The sequence below is a fragment of the Pieris napi genome, chromosome 17 (genome assembly GCF_905475465.1).
Source record: "Pieris napi chromosome 17, ilPieNapi1.2, whole genome shotgun sequence".
In the NCBI taxonomy this organism is placed as follows: Eukaryota; Metazoa; Arthropoda; class Insecta; order Lepidoptera; family Pieridae; genus Pieris; species Pieris napi.
The window spans coordinates 9098446-9122817 of NC_062250.1; the positions used below are offsets into that span (position 1 = coordinate 9098446).

The 24372-nt window shown below is 32.2% G+C and overlaps 2 protein-coding genes across 2 annotated transcripts; one reads left to right on the forward strand and one right to left on the reverse strand.

The window, feature by feature from the left end:
- Nucleotides 1-4130: 4130 nt before the first annotated feature.
- Nucleotides 4131-13573, reverse strand: LOC125058007 (cytoglobin). The gene is made up of 4 exons (XM_047661996.1): nucleotides 13445-13573; nucleotides 9776-9930; nucleotides 5841-6066; nucleotides 4131-4835 (listed from the first exon to the last, which is right to left on the reverse strand). Exons 2-4 carry the CDS (start codon nucleotides 9928-9930, stop codon nucleotides 4698-4700), a joined length of 519 nt encoding a protein of 172 aa, XP_047517952.1. The 5' UTR covers nucleotides 13445-13573; the 3' UTR covers nucleotides 4131-4697.
- Nucleotides 13574-17503: 3930 nt separating this feature from the next.
- Nucleotides 17504-21473, forward strand: LOC125058016 (deoxyhypusine hydroxylase). Its single transcript, XM_047662011.1, has 4 exons — nucleotides 17504-17875; nucleotides 18570-18887; nucleotides 19568-19757; nucleotides 21211-21473. The coding sequence occupies exons 1-4, from the start codon at nucleotides 17593-17595 to the stop codon at nucleotides 21329-21331; spliced, it is 912 nt and encodes a 303-aa protein (XP_047517967.1). The 5' UTR covers nucleotides 17504-17592; the 3' UTR covers nucleotides 21332-21473.
- The last annotated feature ends 2899 nt before the right edge of the window (nucleotides 21474-24372 follow it).

Below are 24372 nucleotides of genomic sequence, written 5' to 3' on the forward strand. Positions count from 1 at the left end.
TGGCAATAGTTCTAATTATGTATGAATATGTGTGTAATGGTGACTGTGGTAAATCACAGAACAGATTTTTTTTTTTTTTACTTATGTAACTTAAATGACGTTGTGGTTTATGACATTTTCCTTTGAATAATTGTAATGTAAAGGGAGGGCAAAACTTGCTGAGTTTCTTGCCCGTTCTTCTCAGAACAAGGCCTCCTGGTAGTTTTGCGAACGGATGGCGTAGTCCTGCTCTTTCGTGAATTTTGTAAACGTTGTTGACATTCATAAGCATGCTCTAAGAAGCATCTAAATTGAATAAACGTATTTTGATTTGATTTGATTTGATTTGATATATAAAATTCTCGTGTTACAATATTAAAAGTAAAGTAAAGTAAAAAATCATTTAATCATATAGGTAACATAATTTACACTTCTGACTCGTCAGTAAAGAAATACTCAAATCAAGGGCGTAGAACGGGAGAGAAGAACTGGCAATAAACTCTCCGCCACTCTTTTTAATCGCCATTTTTTTTGTTTTACAAAATGTTTGTATAGAGCTGCAACCATTACACCATGTCCCATGTGACATTTTAAGTAATTAATTATAATAACATAAATTAGAAAACAAAGATTTGTCCTCTATCAATCAGCAGGAGGCATGGTGAAATAGGAGCACGCACTTACATTCTCGTGGGAACAACACGCAAACACATAGTCGAAATAACCAACATCACCGCATACACAAATTCAAGTACGACCAGCCACCACAAGCAGCACCCGCTCACGAGCATGACGCATGGCCAGGCATCGGCCCCCTCGCCAAATTTTAGGGAGAGAGACAACCCGACGCATGGATGCCGCCACAAGCAAGTACATGTAAGCGAGCATGACGATCCTGGAAATGTGAACTTGGCTACATAAAAATAATAATATTCGATCCCATACTCCTCCGAAACGGCTCGACCGATTCTTATGAAATGCTATATTCATATTCAGTAAGTCTGAGAATCGGCTACTATCTATCTTTCAAACCCCTAAGTGATAAGTGTCCACCCCAAAAAATTTTTTTTAGTTTTTAGATTTTTTTTTTGTTCTTTTTTATAATACAGCATACAAAAATACAACTATGTACTAATTTTCACCCCTCTACGATCAACCCCTATTTTTTATTATTGTAGATAGTTATTTTTATTAAACTAAAAAAATAAAGAAATAATATAAACTATAACATGGCAAAACAAACGATTTCCGGGTCAGCTAGTTATATTATAAGATTTTTTTATTTAAACAATAGAACACTGCTAACCGTAAGCTAAGATTTTTCTTCCATCGCATATAAGAATGCCCAGAAATCAGAAATTGTCAAGATATTACGATAGCTTGCTTACTTGTCTAAAAATTAAAGAAAGTAGTGTAGATATAGATTGCACTATGCCATAATGAGGGGTTACGGGACTTTAGACCAAGAAAGGAGCATAGACATTTTTTAATGATAAATAATGTCAATCACCGCGCGCGGCAAGAGCAGCTGCATACAAAATAGATTATAAATTTATTGTCTTTTATTGTCTCTGAACATAGTTTTGAGCTGATGAGTTATATTTTTTCTGTTTATTTGTCAATCTCAAAATTATGAATAGAAATGTGGATACATTTTTTAGTTATATTTATTTACGATTATTTTTTGTATTTATTGCTCAAGTATAAGTTGAGAAATAGTACAATATCATTTCGTTAAATAAAAAGGTGATGCCTTAAAACACAGCGCTTTATTCTTATTTTCTTTGTTTATGCAAAAATTTAAATGCATAGACAATAGACATGCACTCAAAGTACGGATGAAAGTCAAATTGCAATTCAAAAAATCAACTCATAGATTTATCTATAGTTCTTAACTGGAAACTAGAATTTGAAGAAAGACAATTTTAATCGGTGCGATAAATGTAGATATGCTAATCTGTACATAGAATTTATTAAAATGGATTTTGAAGATTATAAATAATCGGTAAAATGTATGTAGCAGAAACGGTGTAATATTCAGGTGTTCCTATTAAGATTAGATATGAATTCTATGTATAGATAATTTTTGTCTCTGGTTACAATTTATAAAGGATCGGATCTATAAGCATTCGACTACTTTAATATTTATTTTGCACGGTATATTGCCAAATACTTTGTATTCACAGCATTAAAATAATAATGTAAGTCGGAACCAAATTGATTTTACGGCAGGACAATATTGTAGAATGCGGCCTTGGTGGAACTCGAGGTGGTTTTAGTGGGCATTGCTCACTCAGTCTCAGAAGAGCTGAAATTCTGGTAGTATCCTTTTTTTCAGAGACTGTAGATGCGCAATTCCTTAATCAATATAAGAATAAAGGACATTATTTTAATACACAATAGTGAAATATAGTAGTAATCTCGTATAGTGTTTTTTGTTTTACAGCCCGTCTAACAGATAAGCGCTTTGGCGGGTTTTGGAAGAGTAAGACTTATTACAATTTAATATACAGTTTTATTAATCTACAAAGTAACAATTAAAGTAATTAAAAATTAATAAAAAGAGCATTAAAACAAATTTAAAAAGTTTGGTCCCTGTGGAAGTGTGTGTACCTTTAACGCTGGCAGCATTTCCTCTTTGCATAGCGATACTTATTCACTGAGCGAGAACAGCACAGATCTGGGGTCACCGGTACTATACTTAAATCTTTAATTAACACCTGTGCACTCAAACCCTACGGCCCAAGAGTCTCTACTCCAAAGGGAATAAGACAAGAATTATCATAAACATAATTCAGATATATGCTAGCTTTTCCTCCATAGTATCAGAAACATATTATTGTAAACGAAAGTGTCGTCTCATGTTTCTCGTGTATGTGATAATCTCGACAAAGATTCAAGACTTTGTACTCTTAGGTATTCGACTAGAGACTATTTAGCTTAGTCAACATGAATCCTTATTAAATCCTTTGAATGACATTTTTAGATTATCGCGCAACTTCTTTTGCGTGGTAATCTAAAAGAGTTAGTTTTTTTTTATTTTTTGTAACAAGACGCAAACGGGCAGAAGGGAGGAGGCTGATGTTAGGTGATACCGCCGCACATGGACACTCACATTGCCAGAAGACTCGCAAGTGCGTTGCCAGCCTTTCAAGAATTGCAGCTGGTTCCATATAGCGGTGGTGCGCGGCAAAAACCTTTCCTTAAAAAACGCTCAGTTGTGGAACGACGGACGAGGTGGTTGGTATTTTATATTCTATCTTGACGTCCTATGATGAAACTCCGCTGTAGGTACCATATAATTTTGAAACATACTCCATGTGTTCAAGTTTCTTGAATTTGGTAAATGTCAAGCGCGATTAAATGACTCTATTCAGTAGTCAGCGTGAACGCGCCATGATTGGTAAATCAATGCTAAGTAGTGTTAACGATCTATTGTCTATGGGTGCCCCGTGAGGTGACTGCCGATAAGTGCAGTCGGACACCATTAATAAAATTATTAATGTAAAATACATCGTAATCTCTATCTATATAAAATTCTCGTGTCACAATGTTCGTTCCCATACTACTCCGAAACGGCTCGACTGATTCTAGCTAGATGATTTTTTAATGCATATTCAGTAAGTCTGAGAATCGGCTACTATCTATCTTTCCAACCTCTAAGTTTTTTGGGTTGGACTCCCACCCAAAAAACAACACAACAACCCTTAATTTTCATCTCTCTACGATCAGCTTTAATTTTGTATTTGTATATTAAAAACTATGGACTTGAACTCTGAGGTTTATATATAGAGAACAATTCACTGAACAACCTAAAAAAATTTCATTCTGGAACACCGAACAGTCTCTGGGGCAGCATAGCAAAATGTTCCATATGTACTAAAAAGGTAGGCTAAGTAAAATTACATTAAGGAGAAACGAAGTTCGCGGGGGCAGCTAGTCGCGGCCGAGGTATTTTACTATAAAATAAAATACCTCGGCCGGGATTGACTGAGTGGAGGGCATGAGACCTTGATCCCCTACTCGCTGGCTCAAGTATAGGCCCTTAGAGGTCTAACCGTCATCCAGGCGCAAAGACAGGGGAAAGTGGAGAAAGTTGTCACTCAAAATATCATTCACATCAACGATGGTGTATAAATAAAACGAAGTAGTTAAAAAGATATATTTATATTGTAACATATATTATTAAAGTATAAAAAAAAATCATTAATAGATCAGTCGAACCACAGTTAAACATGGATAATAGATTAACATAGACGTATGCCCGTCAAGTATTCGTTTACGTCAATACGATAATGTCACTTTTGACAGCTCCAATGTCATTTTGTTTATTGTAAATTTTACCTCTACATGTTCTGTGATGAAGAGTACTATTCGAAAGATAATATCTGTTTGTTTAAGATCCCGTTTAAAAAACCCCACAAAAAGCTACTTAACATTTCCATAATATTTTGTCCATTCTATTACGTACGAATTTATATTAAATAAATAATTCATATAATTCTTGGTATTGTTCTAGCTCTCAGCGGCTTTTAAATGAATAAAATGTTTTACAACACTATAAATCTCCCATAACAAGTGCGCATAATGCAGATAATGGCTCACTTAAGTAATAAAATCATAAAATCAAATTGAATACATTGAATGCATATAACCGACCGATAATGTCTTTAATTGGAATCTTTGGTATTTAACTTAGAAAATAATTAACAATTAAACTATGTACTCTGGTTAGGCGTTAAAGTCTGAAAGATATTTTTGTACCAAAACTCTACAGTTTTTGCCCAAGCCCCGAGAGTGGCGTCGTCAAGATGTAACACTTCGATGAACATGTTTACTATGACACCTTTTAAATCCTGCAATAAACAATAAATATGACTGAGATGACGTAGCTATGTTCACCGTAGATCCAAAATATACGCTGTATAGCAGTGATTCCCGACCTTTTTTGTGCCATGCATAAGTCTTTCTAAAATTATTATGTCTAAATTTCCTAAAACTTGAATGATAGGTTTTAGGGTTTTTTTTTTGGATTAACCCTTTAACAATCAATTGGGGCGTGGGCTCCACGTTAGGAAACACTGTTCTATAGGATTATGTTAGAGATATTTCTTAGATATCGTTCTGAACGCTAGAAAAGTATAACGCAACCAGTATCGCCAATCGAATTTGTATAGTAACTGCTATAAGATAAGCAATGTACAGTTTTATGCGACTGCGACGCCCATCAGCATACGTAATTGTGTATCAGTCAATTCAAAGAGTAATTTTGGCAGGGCACTAAGATGTTCTTTGTTAAAACAACTTCCTTGCCTCATTGTCACTTTTTAAGGCAGAATTATAGTCATCCAAAATCCAAGAATGGGGACTTTAAAAGGATTAATTCAAATTAATACGTAAACTTATACAATGGATTTAGAAAACAATAGAATTACAGGTGTCAGTGACAGATCCCGAAATAATTCCTAGAAGGCTTTTATGAAACCTACAGTTAATTAAAGAAAGCGAGTATAATAATAACAGCGTTTCTTGTACATGTTAACGTAAAATTGTAAAAACCGTTACATTGTAATCTATCTCGCGAGATTATAATCTGTCGAAAGATTGTGAACCTCAGCGTACTGCTTACAATTTAACGTATTATTATTCGGTAGATTATACTACACTAACTTAGTTATCATTCAAACTTCTTTGGTCAATTACAGATTAATTTTACTTCCCAACAATTTCATATAACTACCGAATAATACTACGTTAATTTGTAAGCAGTTCGTTGAGGTTCACAATCTTTCGACAGTTTACAATCTCGCGAGATATATTACAATCTAACGGTTTTTACAATTTTACGGTGACATACATACATGGAAATGTGATTCTTGAATTTTCCGTCGTCCATGAGATTCGCCAAGTTTGTTCATCATTACAGCCACGACTTCTGGCTGATGGAGATTGACAACCGCCTGGTTTAATGCAGACATTAGGTTGATAACGTGAGCCTTAAATTGTATGTTTGTGTTATATTCATCTTCGGGTAGTTTCTTTATCATTTTGAAGAAGTCTAGGGTTTGCGGGTGCGCGCGAAATAATCTGTAATTCAAAAGAGTTTATAATTCTTTATTTAGTTTATCTTTGGAGCATAAAGACATTTTTTTACGTAAGAATTACGCGATACAAAATATAATTTAATGTAACTAAATATATGGAAAGGAACATTATATAATAAAATAATACAATAATCTGGGTATCTCTTTGGAATTGGCTTTCAATTTAAATGAGTTTATCAGTTACACTTTGACTCTTAGAAAACGTAAAGATAGAAGTAAGAAAAGTGTTCTCGCTAAGAGATAATTTTTGAAGTAGTATCACTATTTTTTTTCTAGCCCCGTTTGTGCTATAAGGGTCTTTTCTTTGCAATTAACGTTTACATGTGTTACTGAAATGTTTTCAGACTGTTTCAGCCGTGCACCACCACTATGTGAAACCACTATATCCATGGGCAGCGGTATCACTTTACATCAGATTATCAGATGATTAATATATTAATGACGTGTATCGGGGATAGAAGGTTCAGGCCTCGCGATTCGAATAGAAGGCATTCGATTTTAATAAAGCCTTATTATAAAAATGTGTCTGCCCTAGCTCGGCTTCGGAAGTTCATACATCAAAAGATCAATAATAATCTCAAGCAATCTATTGTTTGTAAACAATTACTGCATTTTATTTATTTACCGTTAATGTCGATTCGCTAACCGTCTAACATCTACTTTGATGTTACCTATAAAACTCGAAAAGAGAGCTATAAACATTTTATAGTAGCATAAAATGAAAAGTATCCTATTGCGTGTGTGAATGACCTAATGAATTTGTAAATAAAATGACTGGACTATGTTCAAATATTAGTATTAGATAACTACTGTGTACTTTTTAAATCGTTAAAAAAGTATTGTAGGTACGTTGTAACAGTTACAGACCAAAATACATTTTTGTGGTTATGTAGTCTGTACTTTGCATTCTGTATTTGTAGTATAGCCTGTTATTGTAGTATTGACAGTTGATGTATGAAAAATACATTATTGTAATAAATATATTATTCTATTATTATAATTTGATAACGTAAATAATATAAGAATTGACTAATTGATATGACTCATTATGTATATATATCTTCTATGTAAAATTCCTTTTAAGACAAATATGCACGCCATTATGTGTGGCAGAATTTGCGAATTTCGATTGTACCACCATAATATTTTTGTACCTTATTCTTGCAAATAAATTATTATTATTATTACAGAGAAATCACCAGAGGTGCTACGAGCTGACTGGTGTATATCTGTTTTATAGGCAGTTACGTTATTAGCCTTTGTCAGTCACGCGCCGTCCCTGTTTTTGGGTCTAAGGAATGCGAGATTTAAATGCGCACGTTCGACAGAAAGTCTGCACAACTAGACTTCGAATCTACGACCTCATGTATGAGAGTCGCATGCTAAAGCTGCTAGGCCAACACTGCCCTAATTATCTTCAAATTATAGCGTTTATAAAAATATATTTATTCAGCTCCACAGCCTGTTGGTGCTAAATCTCAAAATTATACAAAATTTTATACGAAACAAACTATAACGCAAATGATAGTGAAGATAAACGGTAAAAGCTAATAATGTTGTATATATGTATGAAAGTGACTAAACCAATGCTTTAATTGCACAGATTTTTTAATTTATACGACAAATTAAAATATTACATCACACCAAAAGGCTTAAGCGCCTCAAATTATAATAAATACTCTGACACTTTACAAATAAACATGACAAAACAATCATTATTTGGACGTTACGAAGTAGTTTATTAGATATCTTTAGACTAACTCCTACTTAGTATGCTAACTCCATATAAAACCGATTGGTCTTATAGAAATTATTGAACGAAAATCCACGAAATCTAGTTTTTAATCCGCCCAAAAAAAAATCTACTTCTAATTGTTAAGAAGTAGATTTTTTTTTGGGATTCTTATTTTTAACTTTTAATTTTCATTTATTTACATTTTTATTAATTTTACTAAACACCTTTACACAACACTTCATTACGTACACTGGTAACTTTTACTATTATTTTTTTTCTACTAAGTATTTATTACATTCCTTTTCTTTCTTTTTTTTGTGACTGGGGCGCAAATTAGCTGCTGTGGTCTCATTCTGCCCCACAGCAAAATGCTGAGCCAGGGCCAATTACAGCCACAGCACACACGCATTACACACTTGAAAGCGAACCGAATGGGAAAAGGGATTTTTTTTTTAATTTTTTATTGTTTTTGATATCTCTCATTTTATTTTTTTCTTTGATAATGTAATTTTGTGTGTTTAGTTTGTAATAAATGTAATGTCTATATCTAAAAGAGAGTAGTATTACATACCCATCACATGAATGTAAGATAAATCAAATATTCGAGACGGGCCGGTGACATTGTAGACGATTTCAAAGCAATGAAAACAAATTGAATCGAGCATCGGCATTGTTCGCCGGTTCAATTGTGTATTCTGTACGAGGCGCATACTTTATTAATCTTATTCCCTCGTCTCCATTTTGTATTTCCTACTCTCTATTGAAGATTTATGCTTTGTTAAGTTCCTCATTTATTATTTTATAGCTGTTTCTGTGGAATGGAGTCAAGGCTTGTTTAAGGTTTTTAACAGCCTTTAGGAATTTAGGGAATTACCGAGTCCAAAGAGTGGGGACTTATTCAAGTACAGTATATAATATATATAGCTATTTCAAAGATAAAGGCAAGCTAGGATTTCTGAAGATAACAATTTCCATAAGGTGAATCAATAGGTAGAGAAACAATTATAAAGTAAAAACTAAGTTAAATATATTTAAAATTTACCTTAAATTTTAACGTCGATTTGCTAAAATTTAAGGTAAATTTACTGTAAATTTAAACTTATAATCCATTCTGAACTTATACAACAAGCGATCATTTTCAACTCTAGATTTTTTCAAAAAATATATAATATATATTTATATAACCTAATTTTAATTAAATAAAGTCCCTTTTTTGGAAATGGCAGATCAGACACTCCCTTGCTGCTTTCCTTCTCGGCCACAGATCTGCCTGATCGCATGGTTGATAGGTCCTATATTAAAAAAAACTTTTGTGTTTGTTCGTGTTTTATATAAGCTGCGATATGTGTGGTATATCTGTGAGTTGATTAATAGGAATGAAATTGAAGTATATTTAGTATCGGGGAAATTGTCATACATATCTCTAGGGAATGGACGGGTATTGCGACTGCGGAAGAGTTGTTGCATCTGGCACAAGGCAAGACAGACTGTACGAGACTGACACCCAATAATGGAGAGTCACCTAAGTAAAAAGAAACCTATGATCCAGACGATTTAAAAAAAAGTTATCGATAAGATTTTTAATCTATACATATAATATTCTAAGCTGTTCGTTTGTCTCGCTAAAATTCGAGAGTGGCATGACCGATTTAGCTAATATTGATCTTGAAATATAAAGAAACATACTAAACACGACACTTGAATTTTTCAACAACTGTTAATAGCTGGAAAATATTTGATGTATTTTGTCAAACAAATATAAAATGGTTACTTGATTGTTATATTATTATTATAGATGGAAAATTTGTGTTTCTTCGGTCTGTTTTAAAAAGGTTGTATTAAGTTTGGACACAAGTATATGTAGGTGATACGAAGTTTACCGTGTCTAGTTAGTAGTTAGTTCTTATTTCATATACGATATTTAAATCTCTAAAAGTATAATCTGAATTTGAAATACCTTTTTAACAGTTCAGTGCCTGTAGCCAATTGGTTGGCGTATACTGGAGCCCAAGACTTCTGGACTGCTCGGATTTCTCGTTTGGTGAGTCCTGACGTGGGGTTAACTTCGTCTGGGTTACCACCCCATAGTAAGTAACTTAGCCTGCTGCCCATCTAAAAAAATTGAATGATAAACAACTAGTATAATTTATTATGAATGTCATATCGGTAAATATGTAAATTTAAAATAAATAATTTAAAAATTCGAAGGTTTAAATATATCTACATTTTCCCAAACAAGAGTGTGGATCGGGCTAGAAGAACTCCCTGCAATTCTGTAACTCACTTTTCGAACTCACACAGCGGTTTTCGCATCATAAAATGACTGCTTCACGACTGATTTGAGAGCGACCGCCGATGCGAAAACCGCTGTGTGAGTTCGAAAAGTGAGTTACAGAATCGCAGGGCTGGCAAGACACTCTCCGCCAATCTTTTTTAAGAAAATTGTAAGGAACTGCAACCATTACGCCTAGCTTCACTCGAAACTTAGAATTAGAAAGCAAAAATAAAAGTTACAATATTGTGAGAACAAAATTACGTTTAAAATATTTAGAATCACGTTTAACAGAGATGCTGTTATACTTTCATTACAAGATTATATTACATTATATGTATTATTAATTACGACAAAGATAGTAGAAAAACCTTACGAAGTTTAGCACACACTATTTGAAAGCCTAAATAGTAATATCATATACGTCCTGGTCAATCTGATTGTTTTTTGAAGTCGATTCACAAATTATTTTTAAAGGAAAATGCGGCATTACTTGATCATTATATGTAATAACGATGAAATATTTTCTTTGAGATAACAGGAAATAGTAAATGATAACCCTTCATTAGGTTAATAACAATTATCTCGTCACAAACATATTTATGTTTTTTATTATAATGCTTTTATTTTTTTTATTGATCAGCTGCTTACTGAACCCACGTTGTAGATGATACTAGGCAAGTCAAAAAAGCATCTGCCTTGGTACTCTGTAACCTTAATAACGGCAATAATGATCGCGATTTCAATACGTTAATAAGTATGTAACACAAATCGACGTAAATCTAAACAATTGAAAAACGCGTGGTAATCACAATAATAAAGTCAGAATCACTAAGGTTACAAAAAAACGGTGCTGTTCACAAGTCTAATAAAATAAAATAGCAGCTTTATTTGTATTCTACACTGTATTTAGGATATATTAAATCGTTCACAAAGTCTGTTAATATCGCTTAGAACAATAATGTATCGATACACAGTTCTTACTGTACTAAATAGTTAAGTACTGGGTGGCGCAAAAGTACTGGCAATAAAGAAAATTTGTTTTTTTATTGGGCTTATAGCAGACAGCACAAAAATCGATAAGTAATCTATATTCAACCATTTTTGAATTTAGAACCCTTAAATAAACCTGAAAAACTATGATGAACAATGTTAGATTATATAAAAAGAAAACATTGCATTACATTTGGCGATTTTCCAATGAATTCAACAATGTTAGTTTACGGTTAAATAGTTAGATTTTATAGTAACTGTTTGATGGCTAATACTATGTTGTTTAACCGCAAACAAATATAACCCGGCCTCGAATGTGCCAATATTTGTCGATACTACAAATTGTTCGGTCCGGTAAATTTAATATGAGTTAGACAAAACAATCTATACAAAAAGGGCGATAAATGGAAAAGTTCCGTTGTATTGGTGACATTTTTATTAGTTTTCACAAAACTGTTTTTATGTTTAGAAATAGATATTTGGTTGGTCTGTTTGAATAAATAAATATATAGTTTAAACGCAGCTCTAGAATTCGCGCCAGGTGACACAGTCAATGAATTAAGATTGTATTTTAGTAATGTGCCTAAATATTTAAACGTCAGTTTTGCGCTATTTTGTCTTTGGTAAACCGTTCAGATATTGAACAGTAAGGTTTATATTGTCTTTGGGCTATATGCGATCTACATTTATTACCATAAAGCTACAAGCTTGTTGCTACGAAGCTCGACGATTTGAATAATGAAAGCTACCGGTATTTTATGGTAAAAAGCAATTGTTATAAAAATATCATAAAGGAATGTGTATCAGAGAAACAAACTGTAAGACTGTAACTTAATATTTTTCAAATTTAAAAACACGCAGTCCAATGATTGGGGAAGATTGTTTTAAATTCTCTGGTTATAAATAAATTTAAATCATAAACATATTGACATGGGACAGTAATTTTTGCGGAATATTCCAAGTACTACGCGGCAATTGATGGTTGTCAATCATCATTTCCATAGACTAATCATATCATAAAAACAAAAGACAAAATTTATTCAAACATATTGGTAACTATGTACACTTATGAACGTCAATATTAAAAAAAATTGATTTGTCAAATTGGTATTACTATATTTAGCTTCTATATTTACTTTAATGTGTAAGATTTGGAAACACTCTTATTTAAAATAATTTTTGTTTTTTTAACTGTTTCCAACACGCCTGAGTGCATGAGTGAGTGTGTGGGTGCATGTGAGTGAGTGAGTGAATGAAATGTGTCTCACTAACTACATACTAGGTCTCAGGAGCATCTCCAACACTGCGTAATGTGTGTTCATAAGCCGGTGAGCGGGTAGATATTAAGCAGCCTGTTTAATCTATTATAGATAGAGTCTGCCTGCATATTGCGTCTGGCGAAGTCAGTCGTTACGGTCGGACCGACGACAAAATATTACTTTTTTTATATAAAAAACGTTCATAGTAAATTTAAGTCTCTTTATCAAACGAACTTTTAAAAATAAATCCGATATCAAACTGATTTATCAGTGCAAATGTGTATTACGCAAACAATTTATTGTTTAAAGAAGTCATGTGGTCATGTATGTAACGTGATTCGTATGTTTGTTTAGTAAATAATACTTAATCATTGAAGACTTACGCAAACTTAATTAATAAGATAGTGTTATTTACTTCGTAGTATAAAAAAAATCGGCCATACAAGCTCTGGAACTTGTAATCAGTTGTTGTTTTAGACTTTTTAAAAGCCAATTTAATTAAATACCTAAATGACTCTATATCATTACAATTTAATCAATTATTATTTTAAAAAGGCTATATTTCTATATTTTTAGGAGTAAGGAGCAATATACCTAGCCGTTTCTTTTTAAATACATCAACTATGTTAATGTATTACACATTGCTTCCTCATTTCATACAAATAATGTAGTTTTACACTAATATTTTCTAATAAAAATAAATCTAATAATTTAGAGGTGCCCGGAAGAGAAATAAGAATAAGTTTGCTTAATAGGGTGGCCCAACGTAATTTTTTTATATTCTGGGATAATCCTTTTATATTGTGGGATAAACTGTAAAAAATAAAAAGTAAGTACACATTTTTTTCTAATACAAAGTAAGATAAAACATAGCTTTATGTTTTATCTTACTTTTTGTTTGTCTATAAATATATGCTTATACTGAATTTACTTTCAAAATTTCCATAAACAGCTTTGTTTTTATTATATTAACATGGTAATCTGTAAAAAATAACACTCTAAAAAAAACAAAAAAAAAAAAACAATCAAACCAGTGAAATACCTATGAAACAAAACCATGTATATCACTTTAATTTCTAACCTAGGATTATATAATACATACGTTTTTATTTCACAAAATCACGACTATTATGAAACGCGTTACGAATAAAACTGATCTCGATGGTCATGACTTGATGGCATTAAGATCTTCTTATCGATTTGCGATATAGGGTCCTAGGTCATTGAAATCGTCTAAGCCGTCATAATTATAATTATATTAATTTTACTATGCCATTATTTGCCCTATGAATGTGGTCTCAGATATTAAAGAGTTTAATAATGACTTAACTAGACTTTAGATTAAATAAAAATGTAATTTCCTTGCCTTTCCTGTGGAATACAAATAAACAAAAGCGGTGCTTAGACGAACAGACGTTGACATTACAGATAAACTAACGTAGTAGCTGGCTGTCGAGACAAAAAAAAAATCAGCGGTGCTACAACCTCTATAGGTTTTGGCCTCAGATTTCTGAATCTGTTTCATGATAATTATTTAATCTAATAGGTGATCAGCCTCCAGTGTCTGACACACGCTGTCGACATTTTGGGTCTAAGACACGTCAGGTCTAAATAAATGAGCAAAATACACAGCTTTAGAGGTCCAGAGATGAAAACCCAATATTAAAATGTTTTATCACATCGCTTTAGGATACAATTACAAAATCTATCCATATTATAATCACTTTAATACTGCACTTCGGAAGTAGAAAACCAATCGATAAACACGTTGTTTACGTATCTCAGGCACAGAATGAAATATAAAGCAGTTGCGACTATTTATGCAATACATAAAGAAACTAAAATGTAGTTAATAGTTTGATTCATTGTAAATACACCTCTTAAGGAAGATTCCATTTTTATGGACGGCAATGCTCGCCCGCATCGTTCTGGTGACGTGGAAGAACAAGCAAGAAGTTGGAATCCGTCGTTTAGATGAGCCAGCTCGAAGTCCTGATTTAAAACCAATTGAGCTAGCAGGGGTGTCCCAAGTAGACGAGTAAGAAGAAAGTTATGCAAAAAAGCTCCCTCATGTTCCTTAAAACATTGTGAAAGGTGTTCCCAGAAGGTTCAAGCTGTGATTTTGGGTAAAGGAGGTAACACTCATTATGATTTGTAACTTTATTAAATTTAAAAAAAAATTGTCTTTATTGCAAACCACTTCTTATTGTTTGGCCGTGTATCGGTTTTACAGAACTCATTAAAAAAAAACATAATTCACTTCACGCGTATTTACAAGATTATAAGTATACGTCAGAGAATAAAATTGTATAGAATAAAATGATATCGACCTTAGAACGTAAATTTGATAAGGTGCCCGTTTTTTGCAAAGAAGTTATATATTTCCAGAATCTGCCGGTGAACGTTCACTTATTTGGACCATATAAAGACGACCTACGTGAAACGGCCTTTATAATATAGATAAAGAGATATTTCGCAGATTAACTGACCTTCGGTAATTCAACAACCACCGCTAGAGAGAGAGTTTAACAATACTTTTCACTCTGTGTGATCCTTATTTATATCATTTATTACGGAATCATATCTCCATCTATGTAGGTATACGTACCAACTGTTTCAAATCCACTTGGCATTTTATCGCGGTTGACCCCACAAGTTGAATTATGTGAATTATTCATGGCTTCTTACATAATACATCATTCTGTCAGCTTTCAAGATGCACATTTTATTGCGGAATGCGCATTGCGCAGTGTTTAAGTTCACTTTTAATCAACTGATGTAGCAAATATCATGGCACTTGACTAAATTAAAATGTTATTATTATTATTATTGTTTTTATTATTTTCTTTAGATTCTAAACGTTGTTAGCGATTAGGTTATTAGGCTACACAATCTTTATTTATATTTTAAATTGTATTGCTATATATTACTAAGGCAAGCCGGTTGCTCTGACACGTTTTTCTTTACCGTTCGAGCGAATGTTAAAATAGAAAGAAAAGCCAGCCACAGCTGAGGATCGAACCTACGACCTGAGGTATGAGAGTCGCTGAAGCCCACTAAGGCTTACACTGCTCTGCTCACTTGTGTACACATTAATTACAATTAAAATCATTGTAACATTGAAATTGTTGTAATTATTAACACATTTATTTTAGTTCATATTTTAAAGCGCAAACAAAATGTAAATAATCATTGCACACTTGAAGCCAATATGAGCTCTTTAGTTTTTACCATACTCATCGATTGTACTTTAACATTCTCGTTTCCGATAATTTTCAATAACATAAGTGTCACTTAGATTAACGAACTCTTCAATACGTCAAGTTAGTTTTTTTGTTAATCCAGCGTCGTAACTCCACTACCCTTAATGTTATCTTAGTTATAAGCTCATGTTTTAAACTATTAAAGCCACTTGTTGCCCAGCTTCAAGCAACGTAATTAATTTAATATATATCTGAACATATCCATACAGTAACCGCCACCGAACTTAACTCGTGTACGCAACTGGAACCTCTATAAATGCGTAACAACTTAATATTGTGAGTAAAATTTATAGTTTAAAGTTTGTTTTGAAAGAGCTGAGAACCCTGACACATATCTTTTACGTAATAGGCTCCCTTAATCTTATAATAATTGTAATGCATATGTATTGTATAATAATTCATAATGTAATATGTATAATATATTAGTTAATAATTAGAAGCGCAAGCCAAATGTTAGCAAACATCGTATATTTGTAGCCAATAAATTGTAAAACGTTGGTTTAGTAATAAATGTGCCCTTAGGTTTTCATACACTCATAAATTGTAATATAACATTATCGTTTCAGATAATGTCGAATAGGTCAACTACATTTATATTCTTTATAGGTAACAGAAGTGACACACACGATTTAAGAACCTTATTACATATTTTAAATCTAGTTAGTTTTTGTTAGTCTAGCGTCGCAACCCCATTAGTTTTATGTTAAACGATAAAAGCCAGTTGACATCAAGCTTCAAACAAAGTGTTTCATTTATTTGAACATCCCTCCAACAACCGCCACGGAACTTAACTCCCGTCTTAATTGAATTCCAACATTATTTGAGGGTTTGGAAAATACGTTAAGCTTATATGACTATATGTTAAACCTTTGAAAAAATGAAATATAAGAATAAAAATTAACATATTATACACATCTTGTTATTTTTTTCATATCAAATTAGGTATCTTATTATTTTGTCAGACAAAAGAAACATTGACATTAAAATATCCTTCATGCGAACCGTATCTAACGCGGTAATGCAACGACAATATTCTTGTAATTTTGTCTCAAATTGAGGTAAATGTTATTGTCTCATGGTTAAATAAAAGGATATATGTAAAAATAAGGTTTATTATGTAAATTATATTGTTAATATTTGTAATTAGGAAATAGTAATAATTTGTCAATATATATGTATATGTAATTAAAAAATAGAAACGGCTCAATCAGAACTTTGAAGTGTTCTAGTATTTTACTAATGACACTTATCTACTGCATGTATAGAAGGATGAAAAATTATTTAGATTAAATAATTATTGATTATAATTGAGGTATTTTTCACATTGTAGGTCCACCGAGCCAAATACAATGAGGGCCAGTTACTGTGATAAAAACTGCATTTAAATTTGTTGCGTAAGTAGTAAAATGCGTAAAGTCGATCAAGCCTTAACAGATGGAAGAAAGCTATTTGCTATGTACTATAAAATAAAAAATTACCTATATTAATTAGAAAGTTTAAATGTACATGTGACATATTGAAGCAATAATAAATAAATGTTTTAACGTAGTAAAAAACATAAAGGGCGTTAAATGTATGCATAAAAAAAACTCGCGCGTTCAGCGATGTTAGTTAGGCGTTACACAAGGAAAAATAATAGATGCTTAAATTATTAGACTTTTACAGAAACAACAGTTTATAGTGTTTTGAAAACAGTTTTACTTCACAATCATTTTTCTTACGTTTTTTATTATTAAATCAAAACGTTAGATGTTCAACATAACTGTCAGCTACTACTACTGTGAACTGTCAGAGACGGAGTCATATGTCAAATTCAAATTCATTTTGTTATGTGTCAGTTTACGTGTTACATTGCTTGTCAGTCATCACGACTATTTCAATTGTCAGTGACACTGAAGTTTGTACAATGAAGTTGTCAGTTAAACATTCGACGTTATTTTGTTTTATTAAATCACAATTACATGGTTACAGTTAATATAAATGCAAAATGGTAAATATAATTAATGAGACCGCTGTGAAAAATATTGGAAAGGTTTTAAACGACCCTTCTAGACCTATGAAAGAAAGATTTCGGGCTTTATTTACGCTTCGAAACTTAGGAGGTAATACCGCAATAAATTGTATCAACGACTGCTTTAGCGATGATTCAGTTCTTTTAAAACATGAATTAGCCTACTGCCTTGGTCAGATGCAAGACAAAACAGCTATACCTCTTCTAAGAAATGTCTTGGAGGATAAAACTCAAGATCCAATTGTTCGGCATGAAGCAGGTTAGTTACATCAAAACATTGAAAGTCTCACGTATTCGATAATTTTGAGCTCATAGATAACAAGATTAATCATATTTTATATTATTCATTAACCTATTATTATTTTAGCTTTTATTTTGTATTTAGAATATGCTTGTGAACTAATTAATGTTTTAAATAACCTTAACAATTTCCACTGCATAAGTGAAAACCCTAAGCTTAAATGGTGTTTGTTTTAAATAAAGCTTCTGTGACATATGTAAATGCAAATTTATTACATTATTTACTTATTTTTAACAAAGTTGTAAAAGCCAAATCAATTTTTTTCAAGAAAAATAAAAGAATGTGATGCTATTATTACTAGGATACTAAGTACAAGCTTTCATTTGATACATATACAATTATATATATCAAATGAAAGCTTATTTTTTCCTATACATTGATTAAAACATTAATATGGTTTTAGGGTAAATAGTTAAAAAATAACTAAATGTGAATTGCAGTACTTAATTTAACTAGACTGAAGAGCAAAAGCGTTCACGATTGTTTTACTGTTTTAACATAATTATGGACATACTTCAGACATGTTGATAAATGTTGGTGGCATTTTTTCACTTACTTTGTTTCATTCAAGAAAACAGCAGATTGGCTGTGAACTTTTGATAATATACCGTACCCTTAGTTTTAACACTAAAGGTCACACTTTCAATTCCAGGTGAAGCATTGGGTGCTATTGGTGATCCACATCTACAGGAATTATTAGAAAAATATCAATATGATTCTGCAATTGAAGTAGCTGAGACCTGTCAGATAGCATTAGAAAGACTTAATTGGATTGGAAAACAGAATAGTGAAAAATTAAGCAGTAGTAAATTTCTCTCTATTGATCCAGCACCACCAAGTACTGAAGAAGATGTAGATGTCTTAAAGAATACTATGATGGATGAAAGTAAAACCTTATTTGATAGATACAGGGCTATGTTCAGTTTAAGGAACTTGGGTACAACTGAGAGTATCAATGCTTTGGGTGAAGGTAATATTCACAATTAACTTTTAATGGTTTGATTACATATATCGAATTGACTTTCAGTTTTTAAATTGATACAAGATATTTAGGCTTTTCTATATTTCCTAGCACACAGTTAAAAGTTCCATAATTATTTTAATTGGTTTTTAAATAATAGGTAAGTATAATATGTTTGATGTTATAGAAAAATAAAATCTACTTCATAGAGTGAGATGCATACAAATAACTGACTAATTATAGGGTTACTTCTAGTATTAAGTTAGGTGTAGAGGTGCTTATTTATATTTATTACTTTAGCTTATAGTATAATGTAAAGTTTATATTTAAAAAAGTATCATAAATTGTTCTCTCCTAATTACTTTTTTATTTAAGATGATTATTATTCTTTTGAAATCAAAAAGTAAAATTAGATAACCTTGTTTTTACTCAATGCATATACAAGGGGGATATAAAATATCACAAGGTAATATAATACACATGGCAAGATCAACAGAAAAGTGGAGCAAAAAAGTACTAAACTGGTGCCCAAGGTACAGCAAATGAAAAAGAGCAAGACAACTTGAGAAGGTGCATAGACCAAATTAAAGAAACAGTGGGTCGTACATGGCAGAGAGTGGCTAATTTGCTCATTAATATCTTGTATAGTGAATTGTCATTAGCTCTTATTCATACAAACCTTTTTTTAGGATTCAAAGCAAGTAGTGCTCTGTTCCGTCATGAAGTTGCTTTTATCTTTGGACAAATGCAAGATGAGCGTAGCATTCCATTTTTGAAACACACACTTGAAGACACATCTGAACATGAAATGGTGCGACATGAGGCAGCTGAGGCACTTGGTTCAATTGCTACTGCTGAATGTACAGAGGTTCTTAAAAAGTAATTATTGGTTTTTGTTACTAAGTAGAATTATATTGAAAACAAATTTGTTTGAATTCCTGTTACCTCCTAATCAGGCATAAGGCAATCGTTGCCATTGATCTTAAGTAAGCAGGTCGGCCTGACTAAATAATTAAGTTTCTTACAAGATAAACGTAAAAAAACGGCGACCATGTTTTTTATATTTAGATATATGGAACAACAAAGACTAATTGAAGTGTTAAGATATAATTTTCGTTTCCATTTTGTAGGTGTTCCTTTCAGTGTTAATTAAGCCATTTTTTGTAGACCATTGACCACTTCTTTGCATATGAATATTATTTATTGTCCTTATACAGTGCAGTGTTTATTTTTTAAATATGCACAGGCTTTTAAAAAAAAGAGTGCGTGTACTTATGTACGCGCGTAAGAAGTTAAACTTCTCTGGCTTTCTTTATGTTTCTTAAATATTAAATAATTAATAATAAATATTTAACGTTAATTATTTAATAATATTTAATATTTAGTATTTTATTCAATTATTAATTAATATTAATAATAATAATTATTATTTTATTATATTATTCATTCAATTTAATAACTAGGTATGTTTCATAACCTTTTAACTAAGTAACAATAGGTCTTTGTGAAAAAGCATTGCTAAATTTCTTTGAAAAAATAATTAAAACTCCTTTATTTGTTACAAAGGTCATTAATCATTATGGTCATTCAAAATTTGTGATCATTCTGATAATTTTGTGTCACGGTGCGCGCGCATCGTATAATTTCACTCTCATCAATTTTTCATAACGCGCCTAAAGAAGTATAACTTCAAAAAAATCTTAAATTGAAACAAACAAAATAACATTAATAACTAATTGTTCACACTTTAAGTCATGCTTTGTATTATAACTATTGCTAACTAACAGAATTCGCACCAACTATAAATATGTGATTTAAAATGATAATTTATTGCAAAATATTGGAAAAGATAGCTGTGTAAAACTAGTAAATAAAAGTGGAACATGTCTGTTTCAGGGGAAATTTTATTAGCTAAGTTAAAGAAATAGTAGATTTAATGTAGTTTTAATGTTTCATTACTTTTAATAATTTTTCTAAGGTTTTTGCGATATAATATGATTGTTCCACGGAAATAACTTAATATATGCAATCTAAGTGCTACAGGACTTAATATACCGTGCAAACAGAATCACTTAATATCAGGTGAGCCGATGTTAGGTGATATTGCCGCCCACGGACCCTCATAATGCCAGAAGACTCGCGAGTGCGTTGCCGGCCTTTTATATTTATTGTGTTCGGTTTTTTATTATTTTAACTGTTAAGCTTATTTACATCTGGTTTCTGTGAAAGAAACCAATTTATACTTTTATTTTTTACCTGTTTTGTGATTTTCTGTGATATATATAAAGGGAACTAGCAGTTAATTAATTTGAAATATTTTATCATATTTCAGGTACTTAAATGACCCTCGCCCGGTGGTGCGTGAGAGTTGCGAAGTTGCTCTCGATATGTCTGAGTATGAGAACAGTACGGAATTGCAATACGCTAATACATTGCTTTCCGTCGAGAGTTAGATTTTGTATAGAGCTATTCATAATGTTTGAAGACCCCTTATTCAAATTTCTGTTACTTTGACTATTTAATGCAAGGTGATTCTGTGTCTGCTTGAAGTTTTTCGCCGGTTCGAACCCAATACCTAATTGAGTAATGTGATTAGTATAAAACCGATTTCGGATTTTTTTAGAAAAATCAGTTAAGACAAAGATACTAAACCTCATATATTTAATGTTTCTTTCTTACTTTCTATCACTTTGCAAACGAGACAAAACACTACTTCAATAATAGATTAATACTTGGGAACATGATAGTTTAAATATTGCCAATTTTCTTTACATGAAGCTTACGATAGTCAATTGGTATATGTCAATACAATACTGACTTATATGTATAGTACATATTATGCATACGGTATTTTACTACACGAATACTATTCGAACCTAGACGCCTACGGACTCGTGTTTAAGTTTTTCATATAAAATTATAGTATGTTATGTCGATTTTCATATTTGTACTAGCAAATATTGAGGCAAAATAAGTATTTTCTAAAAGCGGAACTTTGAATTGTATTTTGTACATAAAATACTGATACTTAGTATTTTTAGTTTTATAAATTTTAATACAAGTGTTATTTACTATAATTTCTTGTTTTATTTATTACATTTAGATTTAAATTGGATTTAAAATGGTATTCTAAATTAGTGGTTGTTGTTTTCGTTGTCTAGTTGATAATATTTTCATGAGGATGAATGTATGTGACCCTAAAACAAGATTTAACGTTAAAATATTGGTGTCTTGACATACCTTAATATAATTAGAATTTTTAAGGAAACCATCTTGATTAGAAGTATACAAACCAGATATAGTATTGGCCCAGTAGAATTACCCAAAATATAATAACGAGTGCTACTTAATTTCAATGAGAATTTCGTGAGTTGGCTTAGTGGCTTCAGCGTGCGACACTCATCCTTGAGGTAGTAGGTTCGATCCCCGGCTGCGTAATGGACCAACCAATGGACTTTTTCCCAAAAAGTCGACCGCGTGCGTCAGGCACAGAAGGCTGATCGCCTACTTTCCTATTAGATTGCAGATGATCATGAAACAGATACAGAAATCTGAGGCCCAGACCTAAAAAAGGTAGCGCCACTGATTTATTTTATTTATTTCAAGTAGCGACATCAGCAATAGATAGATATTCAACATACATCGAAATTGGGTGTCACCATTAATAGACAACACTAATGAAATCGCTGCCACACCTATCAATTTCAATAATTGGATATCAATTTACATAGTGGCCCAATTCTAGCTTTGAAACTATAACAAAAAATTCAAGAACTGACTTCTGTTAAAACAACTAACGATATTAAAACGCAAATCAAATAAGTTGTGTATGGTTTATAGGGTCGTAAATTTAAAAAATATTATTTTTATAAGATGCAATGTATTTGAAAAGTGCATTTTGTTTTGCATTATTTATTGCTTATAAAGCATACGGATTTACAGTGAGTATTTTTTATTGAATCCTTAAATTGAGCTCTGGTACTCAAGATTTAGAGTCAAGGTTTAGTGCTTAGAGCGATTCCTGTTTGTCAATAAGATTTTGTTACACAGGAGTCATAGTACGCAATAATCTCTACTCCGAATCTTTCCATAAACTTGGTTGTTTTAGCGCATCTGTTTGACATTTTTATTTAAACTTATTCTTGAACAGAATTTCCACAACTGTCCGTAATCTAAATCAGCAAAACAATTTCAAACGTTATTCGCAATCACATTGTTATACATTAAGGGCAGTGGCGTAGCTACCTAGGGGCTAGGCGGGGCAGTGTCCCGGGGCCCTCAAACTCAGGGGGCCCTCAAATCCTTACCAGAAATCTTGATCGAAATGAAATTTTGGAAATTTCTCCCATTTCCAAATTAAATATGACAGGTTGCAATCCCAGTTTAATCATGACAACTCAGTAGAGGGAAATTCAAAAGTTTTGCCTAGGGAAGCATTTAGCATTTTTAAAGTATTTGTATATTCATATTTTTATTTGATAAAACCTAATCAGTTTACATAGCAGGGGTCCATTTTTAAATTTGCCTCAGAGCCCTTGGTTACCTAGCTAAGCCACTGATTAAGGGAGTTTGTTTTAGATGCCAAATGCTTTGGAAACAGAGCAAACTTCCTTCTTCGGGTTCACACATGAGGTAAGGATTAGCTCCAGCACAATGGAATTGGTTGAGGAGTTGCAGGAGGAACTATTTCAACATTCGGAAGGTGATCGCCAAGTTAGGCGATATTTTGATGCCTACGACACGCCATTTGTTGGGGAAGAGAGGAGAAAATCTAATTTTAATTATGAATAAATACCAACATTTTTATTTTGTTATATATTAAAAAGACAACGTCACTCCTACTAGAGTCTAAGGGTCATTTTCAGAGTGGACACTGACCGCGAAGTATAAGATCTGTTCTTAAATTACATTATATTTTTGACGGGAGTTGTTATAACTACACACTTTGAGCCGTGTTGGCTTAGTGGTTTCAACGTGCGACTCTCATCCCTGAGATCGTAGGTTCGATCCCCGGCTGTGCACCAATAGACTTTCTATGTGCGCATTTAATATTCGCTCGAACGGTGAAGGAAAACATCGTGAGGACATGTCTTAGACACAAAAAGTTGACGGCGTGGGTCAGTCATCTACTTGCCTAGTAGATTTAAAAATGATCATGAATACGATTAAAAAATCTAAGGCCCAGACGTAAAGTGATTGTATCGCCTCTGATTTTATTTTTTAGAATATGAATGCATAAAAATTGCCTGAAATTTTTTTAGCCAGCCTTTAAAGTCGATGACTCCTCACAATGAAATATATAGCATACATTAAATGACGACTCAGGTAGCGATATAGATAACATTTAATTGGATATACACCTCCACGTGTATTAAGCACGCTCGAATTTGGCATATATGAGAAATAATATTACTTTCTTAATTAATGTGACGTGACTTGGAAGCTGTTTAAAATAATCGCGTCGAATTATACGCCTGGGAAGTTCCCTTTTCAT

Excerpts from the sequence above, each read along its gene's own strand:
- LOC125058007 (XM_047661996.1), bottom strand. The coding sequence starts at position 9,930 with ATGGGCAGCAGGCTAAGTTACTTACTATGGGGTGGTAACCCAGACGAA. Across the intron at positions 6,067-9,775 it reads GGCACTGAACTGTTAAAAAG|ATTATTTCGCGCGCACCCGC; the intron begins GTATTTCAAATT and ends TTTGAATTACAG. Across the intron at positions 4,836-5,840 it reads TTCAAGAATCACATTTCCAT|GATTTAAAAGGTGTCATAGT; the intron begins GTATGTATGTCA and ends TGTTTATTGCAG.
- LOC125058016 (XM_047662011.1), top strand. The coding sequence starts at position 17,593 with ATGGTAAATATAATTAATGAGACCGCTGTGAAAAATATTGGAAAGGTT. Across the intron at positions 17,876-18,569 it reads AATTGTTCGGCATGAAGCAG|GTGAAGCATTGGGTGCTATT; the intron begins GTTAGTTACATC and ends TTTCAATTCCAG. Across the intron at positions 19,758-21,210 it reads TGTACAGAGGTTCTTAAAAA|GTACTTAAATGACCCTCGCC; the intron begins GTAATTATTGGT and ends ATCATATTTCAG.